Below are 12,796 nucleotides of genomic sequence, written 5' to 3'. Positions count from 1 at the left end.
TGTTTCTTTTCAGGTGGAGGTTGCAACAGATGTTGGGCTTCAATATAAAGGAGAACTGACAGTTGTTTTACGTTACATTCCCCCAGACAGAAACCTAATGCTTCCTCTAGGGCAGTTTCAAGGTAAAGCAAACATTAATGGCAGCATGTGATAACATCCCTCTGAGTATTAAAAATCTGCACCTAGGGTGAAGTAATGGTATTAGTGAAGATTGAAATCATACTTAAATGTACTAGTTGTTTTTAGCTGTGGAAATTTTGAACTGTAAGTATGTTTCTCCTGCTCCATCCTCTTTTCTTACATTGAACTTAAGGAGAAAGAAGGGAAGAGGAGTGTGCAGTCAGGTGTTGATGTATGGCTGTGACCTAATTTTAAAAAAATTCAGATGTTAGATAACATGATCGAGGACAGCCACGCAGAAATAAATTGTCTGCATTGTAGTTTGTGGGTTCTTTGTTCATCTAGTTATGAAGAGTATATTGATGATCAAAGTAATAGACTTAGTTCTTCATGCTTAATTATCCTTAAACTTACTTATCTCTTCACTTTCACTCTTTTTTTCACACTGCTTCACCTCTGCGCAGTTTTACTGTATTACTGCTATAATCCAGTCTTGTCAAACATTATTTGAATTCTTTAGGATAAGCCATTATTTTAATCAATAATGAACAGGGGAAAGTAGTTTCTATAGAAAGTACTATAACTCTGCGTTATAGTAGCATGAGGAACAGCAATCATCTGAAGTGAAAGCAATGACTGGGTAGCACCTGAGTGTACATGGATATATCAGACATGGGTATATCACTGTCTTAGTGACAGTATTGCTTGCTAGCATTAGGATTTGATATATTTGTTAGACTTTTTTCTTTTTCTTTCTTTTTTTTTTTTTTTTGACAGGTTACATTCTCTCTGCTAGCAGTAATTCCAAGGTTTTCTCTCTTAAAGGATGATTGTTGTGTGAAAAGTCCAGATATACACTATCTGCTTTTTTTTAAATTAGTACATTTCAGGATGGCTCCTGATCTTTCTTCTGACATTTTCAGCCTCAATCAGTGCATATGATCTGTGCTAATAAGCCTCTTAGAATCCACAGCAACAGCAAGTTCACATGTCCTCATGCTGCTGTTCAAAAGCAGTAGTGTGTCAGTGAGCACCATGTCCTTTGCTACGGTCTCCAAGGAGCACCGTGTCCTTACACATAGAATACATGTGGTGTACTTTTGCATTTATACCTTGCTTATGGTGTAGAGCTGCCATCAGTGGTGGAAGGGGTTTCTGAAAAGAGTGTCGGACTTACAGGACATGAAGTTCTTTGTGTTCAGCACAGTAATCCACGAATACTTACATTCAGACAGGACTCAGATAAGGCGCTCTGTTGTGTCCAGCAAGGACTAATTACATGGTCAAGTTCTGTATCAAATATGGAGTGATTTTTTTTTTTCTCCCTGCCTTATTAGTGTCTCTACCCATAGAGAATCAGAATCCCTTCGTAAGGAATACTTTAATCCCATTGCAATAAATGATTAAAAAAAAATCTAGCCAAGACAATTTACATTTCCAAATCAGTCATGCACTGTATATATAATTGATGATGATGATGTTGCATCTCTGTTCTATGTATAGGAAAGAAGAGCTTTAAAAAAGGAAAAAGGGGAGACTCTCACATGCCGTCTGGAGGTATATTAGAAGTCCTCATCAAAGAAGCAAAGAATTTAACAGCAGTGAAATCAGGAGGCACATCTGACACTTTTGTGAAAGGGTCTGTGGTTTTTTTCTCCCCGTTTTTTTAATGGCTGCACTGAATTATATTTTGGCTGACCCATTTTTTTTTCCCAGTATTTCTGTATATGTGTGTATGGTATGTCAGTCCTGAAAAGTAACTGGATCTTGAAAGTGGTATGCTGAAGACAAAGATGCTGTGTCATAAGGGCAGAGAGATACTAGTTGTCCCACTGGTTAAATACAATTGTATTTAAATAGCAATCAGTCAAGAAACAGAAACATTCATACAGAAGTATCCAGTGTGCTAATGTGTATGCTGTTATAGAATTATAGCGCTTGGTAGACAAAGACATTTCCACTAAGTTGTCAGAGAGAGGTAGGTGAATATTCACCACTCCTGGAGGCAAAAAGTTGTAAATTAGGCTCTCGCACTGGAGATGATACCTGATCTGATGGTGACATTTACATTTTCAGGAAATTGGAACAGTACATACTTTTTACTAAGAGGAATAGCCAGACTACATCCTGAATAAGAAACTTTTTTTCAGGAAGATACATGTCTGTTTGGATTCCTTATAAAACTGCAAATAGCACCTATAAAAGCTGGCATGCTCTGTCAAGCTGAGGCTCTTTCTAATGGATTTCATCCAGAACATGCAGAAGAAGAAAATTCACTATGTGTGTAAGGAAAATTCAGTTTTGATTCAAATAAATACACTAAACGTGAAAAAAGATTTTTTTATACTGTAAATAGTTTTTGGTTTCTTCCTAGTGCTTAATTGGGAAAGCTCTTTGGCATGTAGTACAGTGCTAAGGAGCACATTTAAACCAGGACATCTGTCTAACTTACATGTATCTAACCTCATTTTCCCAGGACATCTATCGTTGATTTCAAATGTAGTGTCTTAACTCTAATTACGTGTTGTTTATATTTAATATTCTTTGTCAGAAGATGTTTAAGAATTCTGCTGATGGCTTTCAGGTTGGATTTTAAAGACGCATCATTTTGACAAATAAAACGTCTGTGTCACTTGTATGTCTGTATGCATATGTGTTTATAAAGATACATATATTATGGCATATATGCATCTTTTTATTAGATAAGCAACATTTTGCATTGGACAGTCAGAATCCAAATTATGTAAAAAAATGCTACATATAGAATATACTTATGTTTGAATAAATTGAACGTAATCCTGCATTGCCTCATTATATTGGATTTTTCATAAGTGTAAGGTATGCATTGAAATGTTACATTTAGGCCATACTGAATAGATTAAAACTTTTTCTTTACCAGTTTTTGTTCTCACTGCTAGCTTTCAGAATTGCTGATTTTTAGATATGCTGTAGTTCATTAGTAAGTTTGAGTGCTGTTACTAAATGGTCACCACCCTGCCTTTAATTCCCTGGTGAAGCTGAAAATTTATTTTGATCTGGTAGTGTGCTTCAAACTATCACTAAGCAGATACACTTCATGTAAAAGATGTTTGAGCTATTTTTTCTATGTATTTATTCTCCCGTGTCATCTCTCTTTGCCTGGTATAGGTGAAAGCATTTTCTTTTACTGAAAATAGACTGTCTGATACCACTACAGCTTGTTCCCACCTGGAGCTTGAAACAGACTTCAGGGAGAAAATCTTGTCAGAGCCTCTTTACATTAGCAGTAGCAATGTGTGGCCAGTAATTCTCTGGACTATCTTTAGTTAATGGTGTCTGCTGTTGCTGGCATGGATTATTCAGTACAGTGGAACAGTAGTGTGTTTTCCTTGGTCTGTCACGTGTCATGGCCAAATGCATAATCATGTTGCCATGAACCAGTTGAGGTGCTGCAGTGGTCTAATCTGCACCATTAGTTTAAGGTAATTTGACATGAGTTAGGCCACTGCAGTAAACTAGCTCATATTTATTGTCAAGTAAAAGCCTACACAGGAGTCCTGATCAAGGTCTAATGATATAATTTGTTTGTATGTCTGACCCATTAGTATTTATGTGTTATTCCATTAGCTTTGCTGAAGGAAGTGAAGGTAAAGACTATGAAAATTTGTGGAGACCTCTGATTTTCAACTAGAGTATTAAGTTCTTTTATTTTCACTAAAGGAATCCTCTACTACAAGTAAAATGGGAAGAGCTTGTCAGACTTTACAGCGTTTGTGTTTCTGCACTCATTACAGTTTTAGGCAACTCAAATTGATGATGCTAACCTGCTGAAGTTCCTTATCAGTCATCTCCATTTTTTTTCTGGAGGACCTTCTGTCCTGCTTTGAGAAGGACACTGGATGAAGTGACTCCAGAGGCCCTATCTAGCCAATGTTTTTATGAGTCTCTCTATATTTAGCCTCACTGAAATAAAAAGTTTGTGGTTAAGACTTGGGGCAAGGAGACCTAATTCCCATTTCTGCTGGTGAAAACTGACATTGTAACTATAAGAACAAATGGAGCACAAATACAAAATATGCACTTCAGGTATATGCTTCATTTAGTAACAGTGGGGAGATGGGGTCCTGATCCCATTCAAGCCTCTACATGGTTGTAATTCTTTATGTATTATGTGACAACCCATCTGCATATCCAATTTTCCTTTTCTGTATCTCCCAGATATCTGCTCCCAGATGACAGCAAAGCTACAAAACACAAAACGCCCATAATAAGAAAGAGTGTGAACCCCCAGTGGAATCATACCTTTGCTTTCAGTGGCTTGAATTCAAGGGATATACGTAACGTCTGCCTAGAATTGACTGTGTGGGACAAGGAGTCGCTCTCCAGTAATATTTTTCTGGGAGGTGTCCGTTTGAGCACTGGAAATGGTAAGGTCCCACCTGACTGGTGACTGCATTTCTTATTCTGCTCTCCTTCCCCACCCCGTGTGATTCATGTATATGAGGGACAGAAATGTTACTGGATGTATGGAAAGTATATGAGAACTTGGGGAAATTGAAAAGGGAGAGAAGGCAATAGGTAATCTGTAGATAATTTAGTGCTTTCCTTTATTGAGACACAAAAATTTGGTGCCCAGTTGTACTTCTGCATAGTGTAAAAGAACTCAGAATACCTTGGAAGCATTTCTTAGCATCCCAGTGAGAAGGACAAGACTACTTTTGTCCAGCAGCAGCCCTTCTGCTAACGATGGTGTGATCTGGAGAAATGTGGGTCCGTTTCTACTCTGTCAGGAGAAGTGGTGCAGAGTGGGGAGGTTTATGTGCCTCTGCCCACATGCCAAAGGAGTGTTATGACAAACTGTTGCTCTCCAGGAGGTACCTGTTTTCAGTATAACTGCTGTACAGGTGGTAGTGTAAATTGTGTCATCTTTCTTATACACTGTTGGGCCAAATCAGCAAGGATATTAAGTAACTGCTTACTGATATGACAAAATGCCTCTTTGTAATTGCCAGGTGTAAGTAATGGCAAGGAGGTTGACTGGATGGACTCTCAAGGGGAAGAGCAGCACCTCTGGCAGCAGATGATTGACAGTCCTGGAGCTCCTGTGGAGGGAATATTAATGCTGAGATCCAGCATGGGAAAACGCAGGCTCTGAAAGATTTGAACTACTGAAGGGTACCACAGGTACTCCTGACTTCAGTGGTGTTTTGGCTCTTGTCACTTTGCCCATTTGAAAGTGGGGAAGGGTTGTACTCTTTGCCTTGGATATTAAGGTTCCGAGTGAGATTTTAGTGCATTCTGTACTTTCATGTTCACGTTTTTAACCCAGGCTTCTTGTACGGATTATGTTTCTCTGGAAGCCAGTGAGAATTTGACCTTATACGGAGATTGGACTGTCTTTCTCTGTCCCTTCTGGTGACTGGTGCACAGCTGATGAACACATCTGCCTGTGGGGAGCATGGAGTGAGCAAATTATCTAGTCACTCACTTAGTAATGCCTGCTTTACTTATCTCCTTCTGGATCAAAGATGGCCTAGAAGACAGCAGTAATACAGTACAAGCAGATTCAGAGTGAGTCTCTGCTTTGGTATTTGAAAGATAAAAAGCCATAATGTTGTGAAGGATAACAAACTGTTTATTATGTTTGCTTGTTGAGCTGTGCAGCATGCAGGATAGCAGGCTTGAGGGCAAACAGCTCACCAAGGAAGGCCAATGCACTGTGGTGCACACTAGAAATAGGCAGCAGGTGAGCTGGGGTACAGGGCTGGTGTTCTGTCATTCTCTATGTTATTTTAATTCATTGTATAAAAGGCAGACTTGGTTCAACATCATCAAAGAACCTCTAATGAAAATAATCATAACAAATCCAAAAAAACTTTGCAGAACTATGTTGTATGACTGTTTTTAATTTGGTTGACAGCTCTGGCCAAGATCTTCTGACATCATTGAACAGAGGGAATATGTTCATGTGCCTGTCCCCTTCTGATGAGTCGCTGAGATGAGACACATACTGGGTTTGGACACAGTTAGCTAAGACCTTTATTCAACAGATCATATTCTAAAGTGATGTGATTAAAGCATGTGCCACAGTGATTTGCACAACTGTGGAATTTTCTCTGAATGGGTTTGAATCTCGTATAGGTGTGCCCACGCCTGTTAATTATTAACAGGAGTAGAACTTTTTCTCCTTTTTTCTCCCTGTGAGTCAACAGTGGATTTAATAAGAGTGGGTTTTGGCCAATTCAATCATTAATCTTATTAACAGTAACAATTGTTCAACAGTACTTTTGCCATTTGGTTTCCTAAAGTGATTTTATACCTATCATCCCGCATCCTTTGGGGACTTACGCAGGGTCATATGTGAAGAGCATGCTGTTTTGAATAGTTGTTATGGGCTACTCCTGCCGTAATGAGACATGATTGTAATCTTTTTTTCAAGGACAGGACATGTCTGCTTGTAAGATTGGATAATAGCAATGCCTTGTGATTGCTTGGGTCATAAGACAAAGGATGATCAGTAAACTGAGTAAACAACATTTCTTCTGCATTTTCCAGAATTAGAACACAGCTTCCTAATTGAACTGGTAAATTTGTCTATAGCTATTCTTACATTTTTCATTGTGTTTTATTTTTGGAAGCAAGGTAGTATTAGTACTAAGGAAACAAATTGAAATACATGGAAACATAGTCCTTACATAAATTACTGGAAGAAAAACAACTTTCAAAAACTGTATCATTCCCTGTAGATCAAAACACCAGTATTCAAAGATTTCCATGAAGATTAAAGACCATAAAATCTAACTTGTTTGAGAGATAGAAATGTTCTTCACAATCCAGAAATTGCAAGAAATCTAGATTGAACAACAGAAAATGAACTGATAGCTAGGTAACTACAGCTGGAGATTTAGACATCTGTAGCTGTCCTGTGTACAGTTATGTATGTGTATTTAGAGCTGAATTGAAAACCTGAAAGTTTAATGTCCTTTCCTTTTTATTTCATTTAAGATATTCTGGTTTTGATTTGAGTGGCTTTGAAATTGTGGGGAAATTTGCAAGCAGTCTTTTAAAATCCTAATATTATTAGATAAAAACTATTTATTTTTGTTAAAAATAGCGTCTTAGTTTTAATAAAATAATTTGTTTCATTATGAATATTTTCTCTTAAAATCCTAATATGACTTTTAAAAGTCATTAGAGGTACTGCTTGCTCAGTTTGAGACCCACCATTTTCGGAAATTACTGAGTCATCTTTGAAAATAAAATTCCCTTATAGAATCTCAGTTTGGGAACCAAAAGTCAGTAGTTGGTCAAGAAAATTGACTTCATTTTTATTCCTTATATATTCTTCATTTTCTTCTGAAGTCCTGCTCAAATTGGGCAGTGAAGAAAATGTAGTTTTAGCAGGCTTTCCATTTTATGCTGCAGATGCTGTAAGCTGATAAATTAGAGCACAAATATGAAGCACATATATTTGATGGCCTTTTTCTTATCATGATATTCTTTAAGCACTAGATTTCTAATTTTTTTTTTTTTTTGGTATCAGCATCCCCTAAAGTGAAACCAAACCTAACTTTTGGTACCTAAACTACCTCTCTCTTTCTCAGAGATATACCTCTCTCTCTCAACAGAATCAGTCTGAGTTGTCTTGGTTGTTTGTACTGCAAACCTGCATTTATTTTTGTGAATAATAATATTATATTGACATGGAGGCACAAACTTGATTTTTCAGTTCCTGGAAATTGATTCGAAAAGATAAAGCTTGTTAAATCTGAAGATTATTCTGCAGGGTAAAATTCCAGCTCAAGTTGTAGATGGCAGTTGGATGGTTTGGTTTTGTTTCATTTTGATGGTGAAAATGGGAAAAATAATAATGACACAAAAATCCTTTAAGAAGAACCCCAAAATGGACACCTTTTTCTCTTCCCAAACTGAAAACCTTAAAAGAATTTTGAACTGAACTAAACCTTTTAATTTTATATGGAGTACAAGAGTTTGTTTATTTTTCGAATGTTATCTTCTAGCCTTCTAAGCACAAAAATTTTAGCTAAATCAAGTCTTGCTTTGAAAGGAAAGGTCTATGATTTACTACTTCAGCTCCTGCCCATTCTGGTCCTATGATAAAAGTTTGATGAATGGACTCATCTGGGAAGTGTCACCCTGCTCATACATGGGCTTTAAGTTCTACCTTTTGCTTCCAAAGGGCCAAAATTTCACTCTGAGCCTGCACATGAAATTATAGATGGGGCTATGAGTAGAGTGTAGGTGTCAACTGCAGTTCAGCATACGAAAGGAACAGTTTCACCTGGGAAGTAATTTTGGCCAAGGTGGTGGTGTTTGCCATTGATGGGATTTGGAGTACTACAGTGAAATTACCTCCTAGGTTAGCAGTGACAATTCTGCATTATGGTAGCATGTAATTGGTATCGCGCTCTGCCTCAAATGAGCCTCAGAGAGATGATGAGCATCATATAAACACTAGAGCAATTTGGAAAGCTTTGCTGTTCTACAGTGTTATTGGCACATTTATAGGAAGCATTTGATTTGTGGAGAATGTCACATTTAATTATATCTCTTATATCTTTGTTCTCTTCCTTTTACAAAAAATGATTTATGGTTTGAGAAAAGCACAAGATGATTAACTGCAGATGTGATTTCTTGTTTCCCAGATACTTGAATTAATTGCCTATAATTGTGCGTCATCACATACTGTGTGTTAGGCTGAACAAAAAGACAGAAAGCCAGGAATTACGCTAAAGCCTTCCTTTTGTATGTATGTTTATGGTATTGAAGGTGCCTGAATGGTTTATTCAAGGTTAATTTTTAGAATAGCCACAATTTTAACACCGATTCATAAACTTCTACCCTGAGTAAATAGACACAGCAGAGCTGATGTTTTTAAAGTATTTTTCCACACAGACTTGAATAACTGAAGATGTATCAGTAAAGAATCTTCTCTACAGTGGTTTTTGAAAATGTGTTGCATAACGCATTTTACTCTGATACATATTTTTCTAGCGAGGTAACTACAGGGCTTTCATCACTATCTTGTCCTCCTTGTGATTAAATTTTGAGGGTTTGACTTATTAAAGAAGAATAAAAGTGCAGCTTTCACCAGAATACATCAAGTGAGGCCAGTAAATACATCCTTAGACAGTGTGGTTATTGCCAGTATCCATCAAAAAGCTGATGCTGAGGGCTCTGCAAGCCCTGATATCGGACTTTGATATCCAGCCCTTCTCTCCAGAAGTTTCTCTGCTCAGTTTATCAGCTATATGGAGACTTTAGGCTTCTAAATGTTGTTGCTTTTGCTTGCATGCTTAGATGCCAAAAGCAAGCTAAAATAGGTTTGAAATGGCCTCCACATCTCCTCCACCTACATCTGAGTAAGGGTGGGAGGAAAGCTTCAAAGACTCTGAGGGACACTGTTGACATCTTCCAGTGCTAATCCAAGTGCCATTGCATTCCTTGGTACCACATTTTGAACTTTCTTTCCCAGCTAGATGCTTCAGCAGATGGTTTAGAGAGGAGGCATTGGGATGATAAGTATGTTTTGGTTATGGTGCATTAGACTGGAAGCTTATTCTTCTGTGCCTCTTCCAATGTGGATTATGCTAAAGTAGCATGAAAGAAGCATTTTTATGTATTAATTTTTTTGGGTTTTTCTTCTGCCTGGTTAAGCCCTGCCAAGTGCAATTATCCTAAGCTGTATTCTGCAAAATAAAAAAAATAAAACTAAACTATAACAGCAAGCAGCCATTGAACATCCACTGGTGTTAATTTATAAGGAGAGGTAACAGGAGGGTTGCGTTTAGACCAGCATAATTTTGCCTTCTTGAGGATAAGTATGCACATTGCCCAGCTTTAGGTGTGTAAAGTTTGTGGTTCGCTCTGTAGAGTCAATGAAGAGAAAGGCTGCTTGGACTCCTGCACCTTCAAAAAAGAGCTGAGAGTCCTATTTCCACAGCTATCTAGTTTGTGGATTCACACAAGATAGTAAGGGTTGCACCTGAATCTTTGCAAGGGTCTCTCTTCCCTTCATCCCTCCCTTTGGTTCAGCAACCCTCACCAGAATGTTCTACCTGATTGTTAATCTCCAGTATCTGGAAGGGGACAAAATGCAGCAACTGAGTGAGAGCTCCATTTATTTTCATCCATACGAGACGAAAACTGAAATTCTACTTCCCTAACATACAGTATTGATTTTCAACACTTTGCAACAATGGCAGAAATAACCATCTTCTGAGAGCTTGTCCATGCACTTTGTAAACTTTTTAATTTTTATTTTTTTTTAAAATTATTTATTTATTTTTACACACAATGTTAACATTTGGGAGCCCTAGAGAAATGGTGGGTACAACATGTGATGAATTCCAAAATAGGATGTGGATCATTTGCAGTGATGTGTTTTAACATAACTCAGCAGGAGATGCTGAGAAGCACACTAGCAGAACCTTACCACTGCGTCCCATTAATTTTCTGCCTGGTGATTTCATGTTTGCAAATGCTGTTTGATAAGTGTTAATAAGACAGTGTTAATTATACTGTGTATATTGACACTGGAAGGTGAATCTCTACTTGCTTTTTAGGTGTTTTCTGGGTTGTTTTGAAACTCACCCTTGCTGCTTCTTGGTCTTTTATTTAGATTGGTTATTTCAACAATTCTGCTTTGTGGCAATAACATCTATATGGCTGTCTACTACTGCTCCTGAGAGCTTGGTGTATATTTCTGAGGGTAGTTCTAACTGTTGAGGTTTGCCTAAAGCCAAGTGTAGTCATTTGTTGCAGCAATTAGAGAATGTCATGTATCCCTCGTTCTGCCTTTGTTCTGCTTAAAATCTGTTGCTAGCTATTTGTTTAATTATTCTGCTGGACATGAACAGTAGCAGCAATAAATGGTATTGCAATATGTTAAGTTCTGCCCAAATTTAGACAAAATGTTTCCTGCCTAGAACATTTTTGTACTATGCACTGTACGTTCAGTTTTGTGGACAAAGGTGGCTGGTAATACATTTGCAGCTGTTGTCAAGATTATTGTTCTATCTTTTAAAATTAAAATAGTGAAACATTCTGCTGTGTCCTTGTCTCTCCTGAAATGCATTACAGCAAACTTACAAGCATGTCTTTTAAGAATATCCCATATTATCACTGAGGTAAAGACATTACTTCACCTATATACGATGAATAATGCAAGAGGCCTGGCATGTCTTCAGAGGTGGGACTCCATTGACGGTGTCTGTCTCTGCTTTTTTGGTCTTAATTTCTCCACTTTAAGTGTTTTTAAGCTATTTTTTAATTCATAACCATTAAACCCGTTTTCTTTTTAACATGTAAACCTAAGAATAAGGCAAATGCAGTGTTCTCTTTCCCCTGGCTAGAGAATTAGTTTACATGGGCCTTAACCCTGCGTGTTCAGCAGGTCCTCCCCCCGTCTCTGCATTTCCTACCTCTTCCCTAGTTCAAGGTCCTGCCCGCCTGAAAATCTAGGTATGTTCAAAATGCAGCTTTTCTGTAATTACTGGTCCTGATTTGTTTAAAGAAAAAACAAAAAACATTTGATCACTCTACAATCACTCTTATTTACTATATACTTTCAGCTGAGTTGTGTTCACTTCAACTTACTTCTCAGAGCTGAGGGCTCTCTCACATCTTCTTTTGGTTCCTTGGGGTTTTGTGTCTCGCTGTCCCTTCCCAACTGTCTTAGAAACTATATGAGGCAAACAGTGCTCCTAGGCTCTGGCCCTGGGCTTGCCTCTGCTCGCTTTGCAGTAGTCCGCATGTTTGGCTCAGTGTGGTGCGTTCCTGCACCCAGGTTAAGGGGAGACCACCTCAGTGGTGTTCACTGGTCTGTTGGTGTGATTTGGGCATGGGCAGCTGGCTCTTTTGCCCTCACACCACTCCTATCTGGCTTGTTCCCATGCTGGTTCTGGCCTTTATAGGGCTGGGAGGCCAAACACCGGTAAACTGGAAGGCAGCTGCAGGTGGGTAAGAGTCCTCCTGCCATTCCTCTGCTCCCTGTACCTTTGCTTGGGACTGGATTTAAGGATTTGCTCAGGGCTCTGGAAGACACCTCTGTAACTTCTGTACAATTGAACTGCACTCTCTCCTCCCCTTCTCTTCGAGGTGATAGATGCCAAGTTCTTGTGAATTTGAAGTATTGGCCAACCTAATTACTGAAATTCAACTCACTTTCTGGGTGCATGTGTGAAAATGGGAGATATGGTAGCAACAAGATATACACTGGCATGTTCTGCATGGACACTGGCTTTCCCATCCCTTTCCCTTGCATTTTACAGAGCATGCAGAAGCTGGATCACTGCTTGAAAAAGGCCAGAGAAATGCGTGTGGTATCCACAACTGCCGCCGTCCTCACTGGCTCCTCTAGGCCAGGCAGCCTTGCTGCTGTCTGTCTTCCAGTGTCTGCAGAATGCTTTCCCAGTCTTCCCTGCACTGAGCTGCCATAAAAACATCGTCCAGCCACAGATGGAGAAGAGAGAAATGGGCAGCAGCTACACAGCCAAGAGGAGCTGTGCCATCTCCTGACGGTGTGAAGCACTCGCTCCCTTCTCCCTTTCTGTGGATGTACAGCACTAACAGAGGCTGAGGTGAGTGGCTGGAAGCAATCTAGTGCTGAGATTGCACAGGCTAAGCTTCGTTATTTCACCACCTCAATATAAGAAGTAGGTTGAAATTGTAAGAG

The 12,796-nt window shown here is 38.7% G+C and overlaps 1 protein-coding gene across 1 annotated transcript in view; it reads left to right on the top strand.

The window, feature by feature from the left end:
- Nucleotides 1-7,081, top strand: part of SYTL5 (synaptotagmin like 5) — a 67,177-nt gene extending 60,096 nt beyond the window's left edge. The window contains exons 14-17 of the mRNA XM_074929579.1: nt 14-122; nt 1,624-1,759; nt 4,318-4,526; nt 5,112-7,081. Of these exons, the coding sequence (XP_074785680.1) occupies nt 14-122; nt 1,624-1,759; nt 4,318-4,526; nt 5,112-5,254 (597 nt within the window). The 3' untranslated portion in view covers nt 5,255-7,081. The remainder of the gene's footprint in view (nt 1-13; nt 123-1,623; nt 1,760-4,317; nt 4,527-5,111) is intronic.
- The last annotated feature ends 5,715 nt before the right edge of the window (nt 7,082-12,796 follow it).

The sequence above is a fragment of the Athene noctua genome, chromosome 1 (genome assembly GCF_965140245.1).
Source record: "Athene noctua chromosome 1, bAthNoc1.hap1.1, whole genome shotgun sequence".
Classification (NCBI taxonomy): Eukaryota; Metazoa; Chordata; class Aves; order Strigiformes; family Strigidae; genus Athene; species Athene noctua.
The sequence above is the reverse complement of the archived record's forward strand: the minus strand, read 5'-3'. Positions and strand labels throughout refer to the sequence as shown.